The 22327-nt window shown below is 41.8% G+C and overlaps 1 protein-coding gene across 1 annotated transcript in view; it reads left to right on the top strand.

The window, feature by feature from the left end:
- Positions 1-18768, top strand: part of DIS3 (DIS3 exosome endoribonuclease and 3''-5'' exoribonuclease) — a 33054-nt gene extending 14286 nt beyond the window's left edge. Inside the window, exons 15-22 of the mRNA XM_075199817.1 lie at positions 722-849; positions 1573-1659; positions 2129-2285; positions 2888-3102; positions 3910-4078; positions 11172-11330; positions 17298-17420; positions 18401-18768. Of these exons, the coding sequence (XP_075055918.1) occupies positions 722-849; positions 1573-1659; positions 2129-2285; positions 2888-3102; positions 3910-4078; positions 11172-11330; positions 17298-17420; positions 18401-18484 (1122 nt within the window). The 3' untranslated portion in view covers positions 18485-18768. The remainder of the gene's footprint in view (positions 1-721; positions 850-1572; positions 1660-2128; positions 2286-2887; positions 3103-3909; positions 4079-11171; positions 11331-17297; positions 17421-18400) is intronic.
- Positions 18769-22327: the final 3559 nt, after the last annotated feature.

Genomic DNA, 22327 nt, shown 5'->3' with positions numbered 1-22327 from the left:
TGGCAGATATCACAGTGTTGGTCCCCAGCAAGAGTGGGCTCCTTTAATAGTTTGTTTCAATTCAATTGGATTATCTTTGCATTTTGGGAAATGCATTTGTTACATGACAGACAACACTCACTGGGTGCAATCATCAACTGGTCACACTAAATGTGCTCAGGGTAAACTGTAAGCAACTCTGTTTGGCCAGCTTAAGATCAGATCACAGGTGAGGCAAACAGTACAGGAATGCATCATTTTAAAGGGTTCACCACTGTTCTCAAAAGCGTACGTGACGGTAAAACTGTAGGTATATGATCCCATATGAAGTGTTTGTAAATAAGATTGGCCTTTTAAAGTTTGAGCAATGTTTAGCTACAATGTTGGTATAAACTACATTATATTGTATTTCTGCAAATTAATAAACTAATTTGTGAGACCACCTTATGCATTTAGTGCCAACCAAGTTTCTTAGTCATATACTTATCTGATGACCTCATGTTTGCACCTCCTCAAAGAAACTCACCACGGACACCTGATGTAACTATGAAGTATGAGAGGCTAAGAATTAACACTACAGTAAAGTAATTAATTAGAATGTGTGTGGGGAGGGTTGGGGGGTCTTTTAACTGTGAAGTGTCTACAATTTTCTCAATATAGTATATTTCATGTATTTTAACCAAACTCAAAGTATTTTATTTATGGAGTAATGTGTCCCACTATCTCATTTTCTCTCCCGCAGGCTTCCCTTACCTATGCAGAAGCACAGATGAGAATTGATTCCCCCGACATGAATGATGAGATTACCAAAAGTCTTCGTCTGCTGAATAAATTAGCAAAGATTTTCAAGAAGCGGAGAATAGATAATGGGTAAATTATTGAATATTTTTTATTTTCCTGACCTTTTGCTTTGGAACTTTGCAATCTGTCATTGACGCAGAATTGGTTTGTTAGTTAAAGGGACTTGATACTGAAAATAAATATGCCCATGTCTGAGAGATGCTTTATGCAAAGGAAATTCTGCAGGTAAAGCTAAACATTCAGTTTGACATTTTTCATATTTGTGCACTGCTCTCTGCACTGGCAGACTCTGTCTATAGCTCTATGGAGAGCCTCAACTCGTTAAAACAGCATGACTGCATCACAGGTAGTGACAGTCAGGATTGGAGAATCCCCCCTTATTGGCTCTATGCAATGGGAAGGGCATCCCCTTTTATATGTGTTTCCGTAAACTCCCCCTTTTAGCTGGGAGATTCAAACATTGTGCTAATAATTTATTGAAGGAAGCAGTACCACATTTTAACCTTAAGATGGAGCAATCTATTATCTATATAGCTGTTATGTGCCAAGCAAATTGTTCCTCATAAATCGTAATGCATGCAAAAGACCAAGATTGGATGAGGATACTTTGTACTTCTATAAAACTGAAATAAAGTGAGGGATTTATTCATAAATGTTTCTAAACAATGATGTAGTATACAACACATGTTTGATAGGAGTCCTATTATTTATTTTATTTTTTAAAACTGATACATTGCACATAAGACACAGCATTTGTTAACATGTAAAGTAAGTAAAATATTTTTGTTACAGTGCCTTAACCCTTTCTTCGCCTGAAGTTCGTTTTCATATGGATAGCGAAACCCATGACCCCATAGACCTTCAGACCAAGGAACTAAAGTATGTTGTGAGATCTTGTTGTTCTGCATACCTGGCTAAATGCATAGTCTTATTTGGAGCTGCATGTGAACTATTGAATATAATAACAAACTAGGTTCTGCAGTTTAGACATTTGGGAGAAGGTTTAAGCAAAGTGAGAAACTGTGCAAAGTCTCCCATCCCTCTACAAAGGTAAACCTAGCTGTCATGTTTTGTTGTTTCATTCATACAGTTTGGTTGTCTATAATATAGGCTGTATATAAAAATACTTCCTTTTCTGTACAAAGGATTTATGCCAGTTTAAAACACTTGTCATCTTGTTTTAGATATATTACTACTACTACTGTGTACTTAAATACCATCAGTTCACGTATAAAAAAAAGATTATCTTAAAATCTGTTTGGGATGCACTTGCATTACCTATCTCCAACCCTGAATAAAATACAATTTTTATTTCAATTAATATCTCAATATATTTTCATTGTTTTAGGGAAACCAATTCAATGGTGGAAGAGTTTATGTTACTAGCTAACATTTCAGTGGCACAAAAAATCTATGATGAATTTCCAGAGTATGCTTTACTGCGCAAACATCCCGCCCCTCCACCAGGAAATTATGACATTCTTGTAAAAGCTTCAAAGTCCAAGGTGATGTTGTATAGGGCTGGATTCGCCCATTATCCCAATAGAATGTTGGGTTGATTTATGTCTTAAAGTTGAATGTAGTCAACTGCTTTGTTAATGACCTCTGTCTGTTATTCTGCATTGCGACAATTTAGGACGGCACCCAGAGCCCACTCGTAATGTGACCAAATATTTATTCCTGTTGTATCATCCAGAACATAATGTTATGAAATTCTGTATATCTAATTTGTAAATATATTTAAATTTAAAGATTGGTAAAACTAATCCTATATATCTGTTGAATGTAAATATAATTTTCTTTAACAAATATTCTAGGTTTGTTTATATATTTTTTTTTTAAAAAAAATGATATAACAATATTGGAAGTGGAACATACTAGTATAAATATTGGAGAGAGGCTGCATCTTTTCTGTTTTTGGCTGGCTTACAACAGCTGAAGCGCTGAGGGCCACTCATCCGAGGTGAATTTCATGTCTCTGGTCTGCAGTTCTGTAATGGATAGGTTATAACATTATTTTAGTCATAGTTTAGGTAATCATGAGTTGTAGAACGTTCTTTTTTAAAACACATAACCTTTACCAACAATGCATTCATTTTCGTTCTAGGATTTAGACATTAAGACGGACTCCGCTAAGGCTCTGGCTGACTCTTTAGACAAAGCAGATTCTGCGGAATTTCCTTATTTGAATACACTGTTGAGAATTCTAGCAACTCGTTGCATGATGCAGGCGGTCTACTTCTGCACCGGAATGGACAATGATTTCCATCACTACGGTCTAGCCTCTCCTATATACACACACTTCACCTCACCCATCAGAAGGTTTGATATTAAGTAGATACTTGACATACATGGGTTGTTGTTATTATTATTATTATTATTATTATTATTATCATTATCATTTATTTGTTAGGCACCACAAGATTTCCGCAGTGCCGTACACAGTACAAACAGTAGACTATACAGGGTGATGTATAGGTGATGGGTTGATGTATATATAACAGCAAGATATGTAGATGGGCACACTGGACAGAAAGTACAATATGTCATTGGGGGTCCATCATCTCACAAGTTTTCGAAGTATGGAAATTAAGGGTTTACGGTATTCTAGCGGGGGTAATTTAATTACTTGCTGAAAAGCGCAATGATGCGCTGTAAGCCACAGCAGCTAATAAAATGCAGCTTTCTATTAGTCTGATAAAATATGATATCTGATTGTATCATGTACCAGTTAGTTCATTCAGCAAAAAGTAAAGCTTTTATAATAAAATGTTGCAGTGTGTACAAATGTGCTATACCCTTAGCAACCATCCACATTCTGTCTTTTTTTTTTTTTTTAACAGTTTAGAAAATAAAAGTAAAGTCTGTTTGTTAGGGTACACTTGCACACATGTCGTAATGTTCTGAAATAGCTCCCATATTTTCTGCCCTTAGCTTCATACTGTAAACATGGTTTTGAGAGAGAGAAACTACTTCCCATGCTGGGACTGTAAATGAGAGTAGGACCCAAACCTTTACAAATGTTATTTGTACATCATTTATTGTAGTCATTTTGGTGTAATAAATGTAAGTGTTCAGGCTTATATTGCTGTACATTTCCCATATTAATTCTTGCATTATCCTTTCAAGGTATGCTGATGTAATAGTACACAGACTTCTTGCTGTAGCCGTGGGAGCAGATTCTACATACCCGGACCTTACAGACAAACGTAAACTGGCAGAAATTTGCAAAAATATCAATTACAGACACAAAATGGCTCAGTATTCACAAAGAGCGTCAGTTGCGTATCACACTCAGGTATGTACATATCAAGTTAATTTGCTACGGTATATAAAATAAAGCGTATACCTTAAGTTTTTAGTTTTGTTTGGGAATTTTAGAAGGTTGGCTAATGATGACCGTTTGAGTAGATGCAAATATGTGGCAGGTAATTTAATATGGTGTGCATTAAATCAAATCAGAGTACAACAGACTAGAAGGAACATATGCAAACCTTGCAACATTTTGGCTCTTCCATCTCAGTCATCGCCGTGACTCAGGCAGTGAGGACTGAACTTGGTCACAATTCTTTCCCTCAGGTAACTGGGGTGATTAAAAAGCACTCTCTGGATTCCCAGCCTCGCCAGATGGGGGAAAAGGTGCAGTGAACAGAAAGCACCATAGTATGTTCCATCTCAGGAGGAGACCAATAGAGCCACTAGAATTTCCCTTAAACCAACAGTCCGGGGACACTTCTCACCATGTGGTTAGAAGGCCCTGTGTGGAGTAAGGCACTATTTCGTCCAGTCTTGGAAAAATTAACTTCTCAGGCCACTGGAGGAAAAAGTTTCTTTCTCCCAGTTGCTGCACCTAAGTCTAAGGGCAAAAGATTTCACTCCTTTCGCTTTGTCAGAAGACCTAGGAGAGTAGCCCTTCAGGGGTCCATTCAGTCCCTGTCGACACCGGGAGTGATAGTTTCTGTTTTGAAGTAGCAGTGGGGTTTTAGGAAAATAGATTTCTTATCACCCCATTCTGAATCTCAAATCCCACAAAACCCACTTGAGGGTACCCAGCTTCTGGATGGAATCAGTCTGTTCTGTAATCAACTCCATGGAACGGAATGAGTTCCTGGCTCCTGGTATCCTTGGATATCAAGGATGCTTATTTTCACATACCCATATGGGTTGGCCACCACAACCTTCTCAGATTTGCATTGGACTCGTCTCCCTTCCAATTCAGGACTCTACCATTCGGTCTGGCAACAGCACCATGGGTATTCACAATGGTGATGGAGGTCATGGCAGCGAGTTTACGTCAGGTGGGAGTTAGTCTTGCCTCGATGATCTCCTGGTGAAAGCATGTTCAATCTCTCTCCTTCTGTCTCACCAGCGTTGGGTTATCAATTTCAAAAAGTCCAGTCTAGTTCCTACTTGGCGCATGGTTTTCCTGGGCCTCTTGTTTGACACCAGGTGTCACAGAAGGTCCTCCTACCTCAGGACAAAATTCAGACAATCCAACACCAGGTGAAGTACACTGCTATCTCTCAGGTGAATCTCCATCCTTCCGTACATTAAGCAAAAGCTGTGCAATTTGCTCGCTTTCACTCATGGCCCCTCCAACTCGAGATCCTTGCAAAATGGACAAGATCAGATCCTCACTTGGAGACTCTGTTTTTCAGGCTGTCATCTGCGATTAGTCTCTGTTGTAGTGGCTGCAGACATTGACCCTCAGTCAGAGACGCCCCTTTTTGGTGTGGGATTGGACCATAGTAGGACCACAGATGCCAGCCTCTCAGGCTGGGGTGCAGTGACTCTCAACCTTGTTCTGCAGGGTCTCTGGACCCGGGAGGAGGCGAAGCTCCCCATCAAAGATTTATAGATGATCTTCAGTGCTCTAGTCCAAGCAAAATCCTTGTTGAGATGAAGATATGTTCAGGTTCATTCCGATAATGCCATGGCTGTGGCGTACATCAACTACCAAGGGAGAACCAGAAGTTCCCTTGCTATGAAGGAGGTGGCCAGAATCATGCAGTGGGCAGAACTAGTTTCAGCCATAGCAGTGGTCTTTATTCCAGGGGTGGACCATTGGGAAGCTGTTTACTTGAGCAGGCATACCATTCTCCTGGGGAATGGTATCTCTATCCAGAGGTGTTCGCACAAATTGTACATAGGTAGGGTCAGAAAGAGGTTGACATGACAGCTTCTTGGCTGAACTGCAAGGTGAACATGTATTGCGCCAGAACACAGGATTCTTAGAGGCGTCTCTAGTGGATGCCATGACAGTTTCCTGGAATTAAAGACTGGTTTACATATTTCCTCCTATCCCAATGTTGCCTCGGGTATTGAAAAAAGCACAGCGCAAGAGGGTTCCAGTGCTCCTTCTAGCTCCTGACAGGCCGAGAAGGTCATGGTACACATCTTCTCGCCATGACTATAGATTCACCTTGGCGACTCCCTCTCGGTGAAGATCTTCTCAGCCAGAGTCTGTTCTTCCATCAGGACCTAACACGGCTGGATTTGATGGTCTGGCAGTTGAAGTCTTAATCCTTAGACAAAGGTCTCAAACAAGGTCATCCAGACTATGATACAGGCCATAAAACCCATATCTAGCAACTACTATCTTATCTGGGAGACCTACATTGGTTGGTGTGAAAAACAAGAGGTTCCTCCTACTTCCTTCCATCTGGCTCTGTTTTTTTTTTTTTTTTTTTTTTTAAAGGAGGCTTTGGACAAGAGAGAGTGGCGTCCTTTAAGTAGCAGGTTTCGACCTTTGTCTGTTTACATCCACAGTTTATTTAAAGGGATCCTCCACGTTCAGCCACCTTTTGTTCCTCCAGTGGTTTTTGCAGCACTTCAGAAGTCTCATTTCTCGCTTGGAAGGTGGCCTTCTTACTGGCGACTTTCCTCTACCAGGCAGGTGTCGGAGTTGGCAGCTTTGTCTTGTGGGTCATCACTTCTCGTTTTTCATGACAACCGGGCAGTTTTACATAACAAGCCCTCTTTTCAGCCCAAAATAGTCTCAAAATTTCATATCAACCAGGATATTGTTATTATTATTATCATCATTTATTTGTTAGGCGCCACAAGGTTTCCGCAGCGCCGCACATAGTACAAACAGTAGACTATACAGGGTATAACAGTACAGAATAATAAACAAAAGTACCAATACTTCAGAAACTCCAGGCGGGCAGATGCAATAGACACAGAGCAGAAGAACGGGTAAGGAGACAGGAGGGAAGAGGGCCCTGCTCAAGCGAGCTTACATCCTAAGGGAGGGTTAAACAGACCAGGCACAAGAGGAGCCAGTTGAGGGAATGGGAGAGAGGGGAGAATGAGTGGAGGAGATGGGGGTTAAGTGGATGGTTGGTAGGCTTTGAGAAAGAGGTGAGTTTTGAGTGCACGTTTGAAGGAGCACAGAGTAGGAGAGAGGCGGATGGAGCGAGGGAGGTCATTCCAGTGAAGGGGGGCTGCACGGGAAAAGTCCTGGATTCTGGAATGGGAAGAGGTGATCAGAGTGGAGGAGAGGCGGTGGTCATTGGCCGAGCGCAGGGAGCGGGTGGGAGTGTGAATGGAGAGGAGGTTAGAGATATAAGGGGCAGTAGAGTGGGAGAGAGCCTTGTAAGTGGTGGTGAGGAGTTTGAAAAGAATTCTGTAGGGGAAGGGGAGCCAGTGTAGGGCAAGGCAGAGAGGGGAGGCAGAGGAGGAGCGGCGTGAGAGGTAGATGAGTCTTGCGGCCGCATTGAGTATAGAGCGGAGGGGGGAGAGACGGGAGTGGGGGAGGCCGGTGAGGAGGAGGTTGCAGTAATCCAGGCGGGAGATGATGAGTGCGTGTATGATGGTTTTGGTGGCCTCCTGAGAGAGAAAGGGACGGATGCGGGCGATGTTGCGTAGTTGGAAGCGACAGGCTTTGGCAAGAGAATGAATGTGGGGGGCAAAAGAGAGAGAGGAGTCAAGGGTGACACCCAAGCAGTGGAGTTGGGTGACAGAGGAGATGGTGGTGTTGTTAACGACAATGGAGAGGTCATGGTGGGATGGGAGGCTGGGAGGTGGGAAGACAATGAGTTCAGTTTTGGAAATGTTGATTTTGTGAAAGCGCTCCGACATCCAGGAGGAGATGGCGGAGAGGCAGTCAGATACCTGAGCGAGGAGGGTGGAGGAAAGATCAGGTGAAGAGATGTAAAGTTGAATGTCATCAGCATAAAGGTGATACTGAAGGCCAAGGGAGGAAGTATAGAGCGAAAAGAGTAGAGGGCCGAGAACAGAGCCCTGTGGGACTCCTACAGCGAGAGGGTAGGGGGAGGAGAAAGAACCAGACATGGATACAGAGAAGGAGCGGTTAGCGAGGTATGAGGTGAACCAGGCGTGGACAGAACCAGAGAGGCCGAGAGAGAGAAGAGTTTGCAGCAGGAGGGGGTGGTCCACGGTGTTATCCCTGCATTACCTCAAGAGCTGCAATCCACTATTCAGGATTCCCTCCTTCATTTGGATGTGGCCAGTGTCTGTCGGATTTATGTGGATCGTGCGGCTTCAGTGCAGTCCCTTGGTTTTGTATGATTAGAGGCCGGCCAGCAACGACTTCTGAACAAACAGTCGCCAGATAGATTACTGCAGCTATTTGTCACGAATATCTCCGCGGGATCTCCAGTATCTGATGTTCTTAGTTGTGTCGCGCAGTTAATCGGTCTTCCGTCCACACGTTTACCAGATTCTACTATTTTCACGTCTTCATGGCCAAAACTAAAGTTTTTGTAATCAGTTTTACGGACAGATTAATCTGAGCGTTCGCACCCATGGGGGCAGCTTTGGAACATCCCCATGGTGAGCAGTGTAGCGTAAAATCATCTGTTTCTTTTAACACAGTTGGGGACACTGCTCTCCCATCACCTTTTCTGACTGTTCTGTTGAATGTGACTTCGAATGAGCACTCAGTCCAGGCGGTATAGAGGAGAGCAGGCTAGACAAGTCTTTTAGTACCTGACTCCACACAGCGCCCTCTATATCCCATGGTGAGCAGGGTCCTCCAACTGCGTTGAGAAGCAGATTTTACGGTAAGTACAAAAATCTAATTTTTGCTGATGGTGGCTGCCACAGTGGTCCAAAATTTGATTTCTGAGAGGTACTATGACGTGTATCCAGGGGGTGTTTCTTGGAGAGTACAGGGCAATGAGGTCCTGTGCACATGACTTTTGCATCCAAAAGGGGGTTCCCTTCAGATAGCTGGCAAGGACAGCAGCAGCTTGGACCCTCTATTAGCCGCTCCATTTCAAGGAATTATTTTTTTTTTATTTTTTTTTTTAAGATCTGTGTTTTGAACTACTATGCAGCAGTTCTTTCTCACTTGTAATTTAGATAAGCGGATGGCAAGTTGACTGAGGTACTTTGTCTGAGTGGAAATGTCAGACTTTGAGGAGTGAATGCCAGATGAGAGGCCTTAAATATCCCCACCACAGTTATTCCTGTGCAAAATGCCAGATAAAGCTATCTGCAGGCAGCCAGGACGCCCCAGTACTCCTTGTACTGCCCTGCAGTCTCTGGCTGCACCTTCTGGGGGAAATAAAATTACTCTGGCAATGCCAGAGCATAAGTGAATGCAATCCTTTTCTCTGCGTTTGAACCACATTTCCCACCTTTCAGTCTTGGTGGTTGGACTCTACAGGCACAGCAACTGCTTCTGTTCTGGAACTTACATTGATCAGAACCCTGATTTCAGTCTGTTGCAGACTTGTTGCAAGTCCTCCAGGACCAAAACTCTTTGATGTGCAAACAAAGAATTCATCTATTCTCTGTATAGGGGAGTGCTATCAGTCTGCAGAACAGCCGTCTGGTCTTCACTTTGAAGTTTTGTGATCTGTCATAAAGCACTTGGCCTGCAACTTTATGCTTTTATGTTGTCTATAGTTGTTGTTATTCATCATCATCATTTATTTATATAGCGCCAACATATTCCGTAGCGCTTTACAATTGGGGACAAACACAGTAAACTAATAAACTGGGTAAAACAGACAGAGGTAAGAAGGCCCTGCTCGCAAACTTACAATCTATGGAACAATAGAAGTTTGACACATGAGGCTAAGGCTAATCTACATTTTTCATTTCGGCCCAGCCAGGCTGCAAAAGGTAAAAGTGACTCATAGGCTAAATGATCCTGTCACACAACAATGTTGGTCAGGGGGTAGTTGTCTTGTGTGAAATTGTGTAACGGGTGGTAATAGGGTAATGTAGTGAGGTTAAGAGGGTGGTTGAGGAATATTACAAGCTTGTCTGAAGAGGTAGGTTTTCAGAGAACGCTTGAAAGTTTGTAGACCAGAGGAGTCTTATTGTGCGAGGGAGAGAATTCCATAGAGTGGGTGCAGCCCGAAAAAAGTCCTGTAATCGGGAATGGGAGGATGTAATGAGGGTGGATGAGAGACGCAGATCTTGTGCAGAACGGAGTTGCCGAGTTGGGAGATATTTTGAGACGAGAGGAGATGTATGTTGGTGCAGCTTTGTTGATGGCCTTGTAGGTTAGTAAAAGTATTTTATATTGGATTCGGTAGAAAACAGGCAGCCAGTGTGAGACATACAGAGTGATTCAACAGAGGAATAACGATTTGCAAGGGAAATCAGTCTTGCCGCAGCGTGCAAAATAGATTGTAGGGGTTTGACTCTGTTTTGGGGAAGACCAGTAAGGAGGGAATTGCAATAGTCAATGCGGGAGATAAGTGCATGAAGTAAGGTTTTTGCAGTGTCTTGCGTGAGATATGTGCGAATGTATGTAGCATGATTTAGATATAGAGTCAATGTGGGGAACAAAGGATAGGTGTGAGTCAAGGATTACACCTAGGCAGCGAGCTTGTGGGGTGGGATTTATGGTCATGTTATCAACAGAGATAGAAATGTCAGGTATGCTCTTGTTGGTGGGTGGGAATATTATTAATTCTGTTTTAGAAAGATTACGTTTGAGTTGGCGAGAGGACATCCAAGATGATATGGCAGAAAGACAGTCAGTTACACGTGACAACACAGATGTCGAGAGATCAGGAGAGGATAGATCGATAGATTTGGGTATCGTCCGCATAGAGATGATACTGAAATCCAAAGGAACTTATTAGAGTTCCAAGAGAAGCGGTATAGATAGAGAACAGTAGAGGCCCTAGCACTGAGCCTTATCTTATATTTACTTTATACTATTATACCAATAGCCTTATAATTTACAGTAGGGAGTACATTGTCCATTATCGCCTCCTCCCACTGCTCATTTTCCATTGTGCCAGCATCCTACAACTAGAGAAAAGGGTACCGTACCACACTAGTGTCCTATATATAAATATTGTATGGGATTGATGGGTCGTTACTTGAACGGTCCTCGCTTCAAGTTTGTGGTGTTTTATTGATATATATTTCCTGTAACACATGCATTATTTCTTTTACAGCTGTTCTTTAAAACCAAAGGAATTGTGAATGAAGAAGGCTACATATTGTTTGTTCGGAAAAATGCTATTGTTGTGCTGATCCCCAAGTTTGGATTAGAAGGCACAGTCTTCTTTCAGGAAAAGGAAAAAGTAAATCCTAGACTGATTTACAATGATGAGGTAATTTGCACTCTGTGGTGTCAGTTATGTTACTATTTGTATGTTAAACTAGAGTTTCAGTAAAAATGGTCATATTACATATTTAGTTAATCTTAGGGAATAAAAATAAACCTCTATTTCACGCAAAGTCCCCATTGCAAGTTCTCCCCTTAATATGAAATATCACCCTTATTATGAGCACCAAAACAATGTATTAATCATATAAACATGAGTTTGCCTCCTGTAAACACTTTGGGTTTTCACATTGCTAATTGATCTGTACATTGTAAAAATTTTGTTAAGAATGTCATGGCATTATTGGATAAATGAAAATAATGCTTTAACCGTTTATAAGGTTATTTTAACCTTTAACCCTAATGGCCTATATAAATTTCGCAAAAATCTAACCCACTGTCATTAAAATCAAACCCTTACTCAAATTGTTCTGTTCCCTTGCTGACAATTCCAGGTTCACTCTGTTTTTTGTTTTTTTTCTCCTTATATTATTGAATTGACTGTTCCATGGTGATCAGTGGTAGTCAGCATATCAATGCTGACTACTACGACGAGACTTACTCCGAAGGGCTCCTTCCCGACCATCAGCGATGACAGCTCCTCTACAAAGCGACTTCACCCAATCGCGATCAAGTAAGAAGCCTCCTCCACTTGATGACGTCATTCATTATGGCGACGGTATAATCGCTGTTGTTAATGGGGTGATGTAAGCATGCACCCATGTACAATGTAGCTTACAAAGCCCTCTACATTGTACATGGGTGCATATTTACTTACATTACCCCCTTAACAGCGATAATACCGTCGCCATGGTGAATGACGTCATCAAGTGGAGGCGGCTTCTTACTTGATCGTGATTGGGTGAAGTCGCTAGAGGAGTCGTCATCGCTGATGTTCGGGAAGGAGCCCTTTGGAGTCCTTATTTCTTGTTGGGGTACTCGGGCTTCGATATGCTGTACCCCACCCATGGTGATGCCAGCAATACTGGCATTATTGTACATGTGCCTTCACGTACAATAGGTTAATTTAGTGCTTGTACTGCCAGTATTGAATTGACATGCACAGTAAATAAAAAACAGCAAAGGAGAGAGGTGGGCGTTCAAGAACTGTAGAACCAAGTATTGGTAGCAGTCTATCATTTGGAAGATTTAAAGAGAACAGAATGACAAACTACCAATGGGCGGGGGAGTAGGGCAGGACAAAATTATCAAGGCACTAGTCAAGAACATCGATGCATCAAATAGGGCATGAAAACTGGGACTTTTAAGTGCTGCCTGCTGTTATTAATTAGAAAATACTATGGACACTGAATTTAGGAGTAGAGGAAACCTGCACAAGTGTGAGAACATTGAAACCGGCATTTTGAAGAAATGGATGGGCTCTACCATTCTGAGACAACTGGATCAACTGGGAATCCGTCTGATCCTTCACTGGTGGCTGATGAAGGATCTTCTGTCCATGGTTAGTTTCTTTGCCACATGGTCAGAAGATCCATTGTCACAACAGACACAGGCCTCCTACGCTGGGGTGTCGTGGTGTTACACATGCACCTTTCCGGGATCTGGTTGCCTCAGTGAACCACTATTCCGATAAATGTCTTGGAATTGAAGGTCATGTTGCTAGCTCTGCAGTGGGCACAGCAAGTTCTGCAGGTTACTGAAGCGGTACATCTCCAGTCCGACAATGCCACGGCCGTGGCATATGTAAATCTTCATGGAGGTACCAGACGTGTGGGAGGCATGCAAGTGGCAGCTCAGATTCGGGCTTGGACGGAAAAGTTTGTTCCAGCCATGTCGGCAGTGTTCATTTCCTGGGTGGAAAACTGGGAGACAGACTACTAGCAGACATGAGATGTTGCCTAGCAAGTGGTCCCTCCATCCGGAGGTTTTCCAAGCACTGGCCCAGAGATGGGGTTTGCCTGACATCGACCTGATGGCTTCTCCTCACAACAGGCAAGTGAACAAGTTCTGTTGTAGAACCAGGGATCCTCTGAAGGTAGCAGTGGACGTACTGACCATGCGCTGGGACTTCCAGCTGGGATATCTGTTCCTCCTATTCCAACGCTGGCCCAAGAACTCAGATGAGTGAAACAAGGATGGACTACCTGTGATCCTGGTGGCTCCACATTGGCCATGTCGGGTCTGGTTCGCAGAATTTCTGCGACTGGGAAGTGAGCAAGGCCGGCGTCTACCACTTCACAACGAACTGCTACTACAGGGGCTGTTTCGGTTTCGGGACCTTCAACCGCTGGCTTTAACGGCATGGCTGGGCGTCACCCTCGACTCCTCGCTCTCTTTTTACCCCCACATTCAATCCCTTGCACAATCCTGTCGCTTCCAACTTCGCAATATCGCCCGCATCCGGCCCTTCCTTTCTCATGAAGCAACCAAAACCATTATCCATGCTCTTATCTTCTCCAGGCTGGACTACTGCAACCTTCTCCTCACCGGCCTCCCCCGCTCTTGCCTCGCCCCCATCCGTTCTATACTCAATGCAGCTGCGATGCTCATCTTCCTTTCTCGCCGCTCCTCTTCTGCCTCACCTCTCTGCCTTGCCCTTCACTGGCTCCCCTTCCCCTATCGTATCCTTTTCAAACTTCTTACCCTCACCTACAAGGCCCTCTCCCACTCTACTGCCCCCTATATCTCCAACCTTCTCTCCATCCACACTCCCGCCCAGTCCCTGCGTTCGGCCAATGACCTTCGCCTCTCGTCCACTCTGATCACCTCATCCCACTCTAGAATTCAAGACTTCTCCCGAGCTGCCCCCTCCACTGGAATAACCTCCCACGCTCCATCCGTTTGTCCCCTAACTTGTGCTCCTTCAAACGGGCACTCAAAACCCATCTCTTCCTTAAAGCCTACCAGCCTTCCACCTAAGCCTCTCTCCATGCTCGCTCCCATCCCCTTGCTCCTCCTCTGTTGGGGTGCACGCTTGCTCTCCCCCCTCTGACTCCCTTTGTGCCGGCTGTCTGTTTCCCCTCCCTTCAGGATGTAAGCTCTTATGAGCAGGGCCCTTCTCCCTCCTGTCTCTCTACCTTCTCTTTTGCTCCTTCTCCATTACATCTGCTTTGCCTGGAGCCTCTGAAGTTTTGGTACTAGTTGTTTATTGTTCTGTACTGTTATTCCCTGTACTGTCCATTGTTTGTACTGTGTTCGGCGCTACGGAAACCTTGTGGCGCCTTATAAATAAATAATAATAATAATGGCTATTGAAGCCAGTCTTTTGTGGGCAAAAGGTTTATCCACCAGAGTAGTGGACACTATGTTGCAAGCTAGGAAGTCGCCTTCTGCCCGCATTTATCACAGAGTGTCACGTATCTACATCAGCTGGTGCGAGCGTCACTCTTGCCACACGGGGGCTTTTCGACTTTCTAGTCTCTTGTCCTTTCTTCAAGATGGTTTGTCCACAGGTCTTGGCTTCAGCTCTCTGAGAGCCAATGTATGGGCCCTCTGTCTTATTTCCAGAAGAAAATTGCAGAGCTGCCAGAAGTGAGGATCTATCTTCAGTGGGTCTTGCATATCCAGCCTCCTTATGTTCCGCCCACCCATAGCTCCCAGGGATCTGAACTTGGTGCTAACTATGCTTCAGAACGCATCCTTTGAACCATTGAACACGGTCGAGTTCAGTTTCCTCCTGTGGAAGGTAGTTTTTCTCTTGGCCATAGCAACTGCACGTTGAGTGTCAGTACTTGGATATTGCCCATGATGGGGGTCTTCTGCAAATGGTTCATTCTTTTCAACCTAAAATGGTTTCAAGTTTCTTCGGAATCAAGTTTCTTTGGAATCAGGATGGATCTTTGGGCTTACAATCCATGAAATTTTTGAATGTTTGTGCCCTTCACATATATGTCAAACGAACTTTGTACATTCGCAAGACAGATTCCCTCTTTGTGCTGTTTGCAGGCTTATAAGAGGGGATGGCCGGCTACTAAGCAGTACATCGCCAGGTGGATCAGATCCACCATTATAAAGTTCTGTGTCGCAACAGATCAGCATGTGCCTATCTATATTGCCACCCATTCCATCCTCTCAGTGGGTACTTTTTGGGCTGCACGAAATAGAATTTCAGCATCTCAGCTTTGTGAAGCGGCCACCTAATCCTCTGTCCATAAATTTAAGGTTTTTGCATCACAGACGCCAGTTTTGGGTGCCGGGCTATCAGAGCAGTACCTCACTTAGGAGGCTGCTTTAGACCATTTTCATGGTAGCGGTGTCTCCCAAAAAGGAGGATTTTTATACTAACAATCCTTTTCTCTGAGTCCATACGGGGAAACTGCGGTCCCTCCCTTCTGCCTTCTGCTCTTTTCTCGGTTGTCCTACCCTTCCTTGGGGCATTATAAATACACTAAATATGCAGGGGGTTGCAGAGTGGAGGGGCCTGCCTATAGGTTAAACAAATAATTAACTGTTTGAGTGCCAATTCCTAGCTCCCGTCATACAACCCATGGTAGCAATGGCCCCAGATGGACTCGGAGAAAAGGATTTATTGTAACTATAAAAATCATCCTTTCTTCCCATTTAACTACATTAACCCTCAAGGAAAAATACACCTTTTTGATAAACTCATTGGATCGAACCTATTAAATGTTGTGCATAATCTTCAAGAAAACAAAAACATTCTCCAGTATTTTAAAAGATGAACTTTTGCAAGAAATCTTAAACTATATTAGGTCATTGTGGACACCATGCACAGAGAAATGTGATAGATGCATAGTAGGACTGAGTTACTACCCTCACGCAAGGCCGCACTGGTCCATGCTGAACATGATCTAATAGTTGCTGCTAGGTTACACAAGGATAACCCGGTACAAAAAAAAAAAAATATTCTAAATTTAAAGTGATGCATAGCAAATCTTGAACTTGTGTATAGTCCTTAGTAGTCCTTCACAAACGTACAAAACATGCAGGAGCACCGACCTTCTTATTTTGCACAGATGTATTTATTTGTCTGCTTTGTGCATATTTAGATGGATGCCCCCATTCTGGCTTTGGGAGCTGCCTATAGAATATTTGTCTCCTACTAGCAGGATTACTAGTTTGACTGGGAATTGCGCCTGAGAGTAAAAACGTCATTTTACAGTCCATCTTACTACTACCTTATGACCTTCATTAATTTCAGCTTCTGTTTTGTTTTGTTTTCTAATATACCTTTTTGATTTAGCCTAACTTATGTCTTTTATGATGAGTGAGGGGACATCCAGACTCTTATTACATGTTATTTTTGATTTTTGTTTGGCTGATGTAATAAGGACATTCAAAGTGAATCTAGTGTTCAAAATGTACTTACTAGGTGCAAAAGGCTGAATGAAAGTATAGCCTGACACCCAGTTTCTAACAACTCAGGATGTGTAAAATACAATTTCTTTTGCAGAGAGAAAAATACTTATCATATTCCTCACCCCTCTCCCAATCTCTCAGATAAGCAGAGAACACCTCCCCTAAATGCACCTTCTCCACCTCCTGAATCTCATTTAAATAATCTTGTCTTGCAAACGTAAATAATAATTTTGCCCATGGCACATAACTAGGTGCTTTCAAATGCCTAGCACGCACTTTGCAAGAAACACCCATCTGCCTCCCATCAGAAGATGCAAAATTGTGCACCCCAGCAAATGGCAACATTTTTATGAACGTTCACATCTATGCTTCAGTCACGAAAAACACTTGAATTTTGAGCAGTCTTTGTGTCTCTGCAAATGTTAAATAAAAATATAAAAAAGGACTAGTCATTTACCCAGCATTACTTTCCTTTTTATGTTATAACCTGCATCTATCCACATACCAAGATCTCATATATTCATTATAATGCTTTTATATTGCATATGGTTCGGAGTGTCAGCTGTGAATTCTAGGCAAAGGCTGTGTCCCTTCTGCACGTTTCAGTGCAAGTAATATAAAATCTCCATTTTTTTTATTTATTTATAATATTTTGAGTGTGCAATTAGCTTGTTTTTATTTTTTTCCTTTTAAGATTCCTTCTTTAACAGTGGAAAATACAACTTTCAACATGTTTGACAAAGTTAAAGTTAAAATTACTTTGGATGCATCAAACATCCAGCATCAGAAAATCCGCATGGTGCTAGTAGAGCCGGAGGTCAGTGATTATCTTATTTTTTATTTACTACATATGTGTATCACAAACAATTCATAACACTTTCAGTTTGCTTTATTTTTGTTTTATTCTCAGAGGTTAAATGTTTATAGTTTTCTTTGACAAAAACAAACACAAAAAAATGTGACTAGTACACAAAAGGATAGTGGGTTAATGCATATCATGTTTTTGTTGCAATCAGCATGGTTTTGCTTCTCAGTAACTGAAGCTGAATGGTATCATAGGGCAGGAACTAACAAATGTATAGGACTGGTAGATTAAGAGCTTATGCAAAGACTTCGTATGATTTAAGGACAGAGAGAGACTGGTGCAGTAACCAAGGGAAGGAATCACAGTAAGATGAGAAAATAGACTGGATCAGAAGTCTGCTGTGAGCAGTGATATATCGAAGGGTCAATTAGTAGTAAGGCAGAAGTTGAATGAAAACATAAGCAAGACCAGACACAACAAAATATATAAGACAAGACCAAGTTGGTAATAACACATGGTACATGTCATCCATACCACTACTGGAGAACAGCGTTTCTGGTCTCTGTGCATTTGGGCCTATAGCATCCAATTTGCCCCTCAAGATTGCCCTCAATTATGTATGCATGAAGAACATTAGATGTACATTAAGGCAAACTGAGGGTGACAGAACCAGGACAGGCCTAGAGGTTGCTGGTGATTTTGTTACACAGAGGACAGACGTGATAAACAAAAAACACAGAACAGAAGACCAGTAGTAGAGAGCAATACCAGTAGTTAATGAGCAAGAACTGAGGTCTTGGGTACAAATCTTAACAAAGCTTTACCGTATTTTTGTATTAACTGTGCATGTGGATAAGCAAATGCAATTGTGGGGTTATTTTTAGAACTTCCCCTGTACAGTCTATGGTTGACGGCTTAGTGGATGTTACATAAAGAGGATTGTATCTTGCTTATAAGAATATATTCTATAATGAACTCTCTTCTTGTGATAGATACCAGGTGTTACCTCAAATGAAGATGACCAACGGAAAAAAAATGGTGAACCAATTTCCAAGAAGAGCAAGCTAGGAAAATAAAAGCATTGCAGTGGAAACATTGTATTTTACATTGAAAGGACATTTTAAGTAGTTTTATTCTTCTGGTTTTATATATGTATATTTTTAATACATGTGATCATGACATTGGCCTTCATCTACAAATGTCTTTTCTGGTAAATTGAGCACACTTATGTGCTACTATGTTGTTTGTATGTGTTTTGGTATTTTGTCAGTTAGAACATAAGTAATATTACACTTGCTGTTTAAACTGCTTGAAAATTACAGACATGTTTTGTAGCACATAAAGATGCTTTTGAACACAACGTACATTTAGATGGTTTTATTTGCAACAGTTATGTCTGAATATCCCAGACAAGCCACCTATGTCATATCTCTCCGTAAAGAACCCTAGGGGACCTTGAAAAACAAGGTATGGTTGCAGTTGGCTAAGAAACGCAAGTTTGGTTGCTGATGAATTGAAAGCCATAGTATTGCCAGCTTTATATGCTGATGGAAAAATTAGGTTCCATCCTTCCAGATGGCAGTGTTGCATGTTCATGTTGAAGTATAGAATGTGGTGAGAAGAGCTTGGGCAAATATGCAAATAAAAGCAAGGCGGGGGTGCAGCAATGGTGATATGTCATGCTGAAACATCAGTCATTCCAAAAAAACCAAAAAAAAAAAACCAGATGTGCATTCACAATTAGCAGGAATGTTGTCAGCATGGTTACAAGATAATCACAATCTTGATATGGGCGCAAAGGACATTCACTCTTAGTCAGACCACTTACATTTCTCACTTTAGCTGTAAGTCTGTGCTCCCGTATTTAATTATAGTCTGTTCTGTTGTCGATTTGGATATATGCCACATTTCACATAAAAGGATAGAAATAAAAGGCAACAATAGTGAAGTACATCACACTTAAAGTTTTAATAGTTAAAATAAAGAAGTTTGCACTCGCAAAAATAAAGAGTGTTGATCTGTAGAACGTTGTCTTTGAAAAACAGTGGGCAGTGAATTTACTCCTACACTTATGTGTGTGGGGAGGAGACATCAAGTAGTTTCTGTCTGTTATATATTGTGAATGTAAGTGGATAATCTGACAAGTTCAAAACCTAATTTGGACCTAAATTCTATGTGTCTAGTAGGGGAGGGAGAGAGAATGAGGGGCTATATTTGCCTGATTGTGGGAAGGGGAACAATCATACATGTGCTTACATAAGCACATACATGAACGAGAAGGTGGTATGGAGGGTTTGGTTGCTATCTTATCTCTTGAGAGTTTGAATCTCAATCTGCATTGAGTCCATGCTGTGAAAGTGTTTTGAGGTGGTATATCCATTTTGGTCTCTGCCATATTGGCTTTGTTAATGTAGTCTCCTCTCCGGTTTGTGTACATTCTGAATTGTCATAAATTTAGTTACAGTTGTGGATTTGTTTGTAGTGATCAAAGTGACAAAAGGTGTTAGTCAAATCCCCATTTGATATTTCTAAGAGGATCACTTATCATTACTTTTAGGAGTCTTATTGTTCTACCCACATATTGTTTATGGCATGGGTATTCCATAAGGTAAATGACCCCTTGGGTCTCACAGATGATATGGTCCTTGACTTTGTAAGTATAGCCTATAATCTTTGAATTAAACTGCCAAGTGGGTATGTTTGCTTAATACGTAGAGCATTGCAACTTGCAAATGACAAAAACCTTTTGTGTGTTTGTCTCGTGAGTCTGTAGTAAGGTGACTCTTCACTAGGAGTTGTTAGGAGCTTTTGTGTAGACTACATTAGGATATTCCATCATTAGATCTTTCAGGAACTCATCCTTCAGGAGAATGTGCCAGGGCTTCTGTAGAATATGTCTGATGTTTTGATGAGTTGTAGTGTATAATGAATTATTTTTTATTTTTATTGGTGCTTTCTTGTACTGTATTCCTCGTATTTCAGTAATTGGTCTCTAGTAAGATCCCTAAACTCTTGGAGTGCTCTCTCTAAGAGGTGTTGATATCCTTTTGGTGTGAATTGTTCTTGTACGGACCTGCTTTGTGTGTCATAATATCTGATGTTGGAGCAGTTGCATCTTACCCATTTTAATTGTCCCATGGGTATGTTTGTAAGCCATTTGGAGTGGTTGCTTATGGCAACATCTACTGTCTTGTTGAAGGTTTTGGTGACTGTTCATAATCTCTATTCTGATGTCTAGGTCCAGGAATTCTACTCGTTGCTGACTGTATTTGGTGGTGAATACCAGGTTTTTATTGTTTGTGTTTATTTGTTTGAGAAAGAGGTTGAGCGAGTCTTCCATGCCTTTCCATATGAAGAGCATGTAGTTTGTATCTGTCATAGGACAACACTTGTCCCAAGCTCACTATGGGACCAAATGAAGTCCTGCTACTACTTACTCATTAAGAGGTGAGCATAACTTTGGGCAAATCTGTTTCCCATTGCAGTGCCTATGCGCTGTATATAGTAGGTGTCATTATTACAAAAAAAATAACTGCTTTACAATGGAATGGATTCCCTCTAGAATTAACTGGATTTGTGCCTGGGGTAAGGTGTTGCTTGTTTCTAGAATATGTTGTGCACTTGCAAAACCTTGTGCGTGAATGATCACTGTGTATAGAGATGTAAGGTCACTGATGTAACATCCACTGGGAGTGGGGTTTCAATGGTATCATGAGATGATGAAACTATTAGTAATATAATTTATTTGTTACTTCAAAATATGCGTTTATCTTTCCTTTTGTGTGGAGTTATGACCACGGATGTGGAGTAGTGAAAACAAAAATAAAGAAAAACTAAGAAGATAACATCATCTTGTTGGTTTTTGGACTTTTTCTTTTTTTTGTTTTAAAAGTTTTAGATTGCCTATATGGTAATTGACTTTATATGACAAGAATCTAGCACCTATATTTCCAACTATTATTTTTGGAATTTGTATTTGTGGATTAGTGGTTATTCTAATTGGTGTGATTAGGCAGCTAAGATTGTATTGGTGCACTCTAGAGAATAATTTATGTCTTTGTCTCTAAAAATGATTTTCCAGTCCACAGGGTAACAAACTTTCTTAATGCCTGTCTATACTCCTCGATCTAGGAGACCTAGTTTTCATTGTGTTTGTCCTTCAGGGAAGGCAAGGAGTTACATCTAAAGAGGACTAACTTAATTTCCTCTTGGAGGAGAGGTACACAGGTTTGGGCAGCTAACCCAAATTCAGTTCCCAGACCCTGAGACACACCTTCAACCTGATGGGCATCTCCCATGCTAGGAGCCTGTATACTTCTCCTCTGGTATCAATGGTTTGATTCCTAAACAGACAATAAGGTAGTAGGAATCCTATAGAAGGGATGCATATTAGATCTTCAGTCCTCACCCAGCCGATTCTTCATCACCAGTTTTCCTGGAAACCAAGCATAGCATACCTACCTGAATGATCTGCTGGTTAAGGCAGGTTCTTTGATCCTTTAAGCCTTGGGTTTCCTAGACAGTGGTTCAGACCATGCTCATGGCTAGGATGCTGGTTTTGACCAGGAAATTATTATGGATGGGACTTGAGACTTGGCTTATTGAAGGACCAAGTATCTACTTTTGTTGGTTTTCTGTCAAACAAAACTAGCACTTTATAATCTCTTTTCTCCCACTCGTTCATTCCCTGGTTCTCTTAACCAGGTGCTGACAGCCTTTCAGCATCCTCATTTCGAACCCTTGTATATAGAGTTCAGGTTCATTTCCTGAAAGTTTACCTTCCTTTTTTGTTCTGTCCTTTGGGCTTTTTTTTAGAAAAAGTCAATCACGGTATAGAAGGGGTGAAGTTTTGTGCTTTTGTAGGAAAATGTAAAGTGCCCTAGCTCCTACCACAGCACTCTATCCCGGTTGTTCCAGTG

This window comes from Mixophyes fleayi, chromosome 2 (genome assembly GCF_038048845.1).
Source record: "Mixophyes fleayi isolate aMixFle1 chromosome 2, aMixFle1.hap1, whole genome shotgun sequence".
Taxonomy (NCBI): Eukaryota; Metazoa; Chordata; class Amphibia; order Anura; family Limnodynastidae; genus Mixophyes; species Mixophyes fleayi.
Note: the sequence above shows the minus strand (reverse complement) of the source record. Positions and strands in the feature narration are given on the sequence as shown.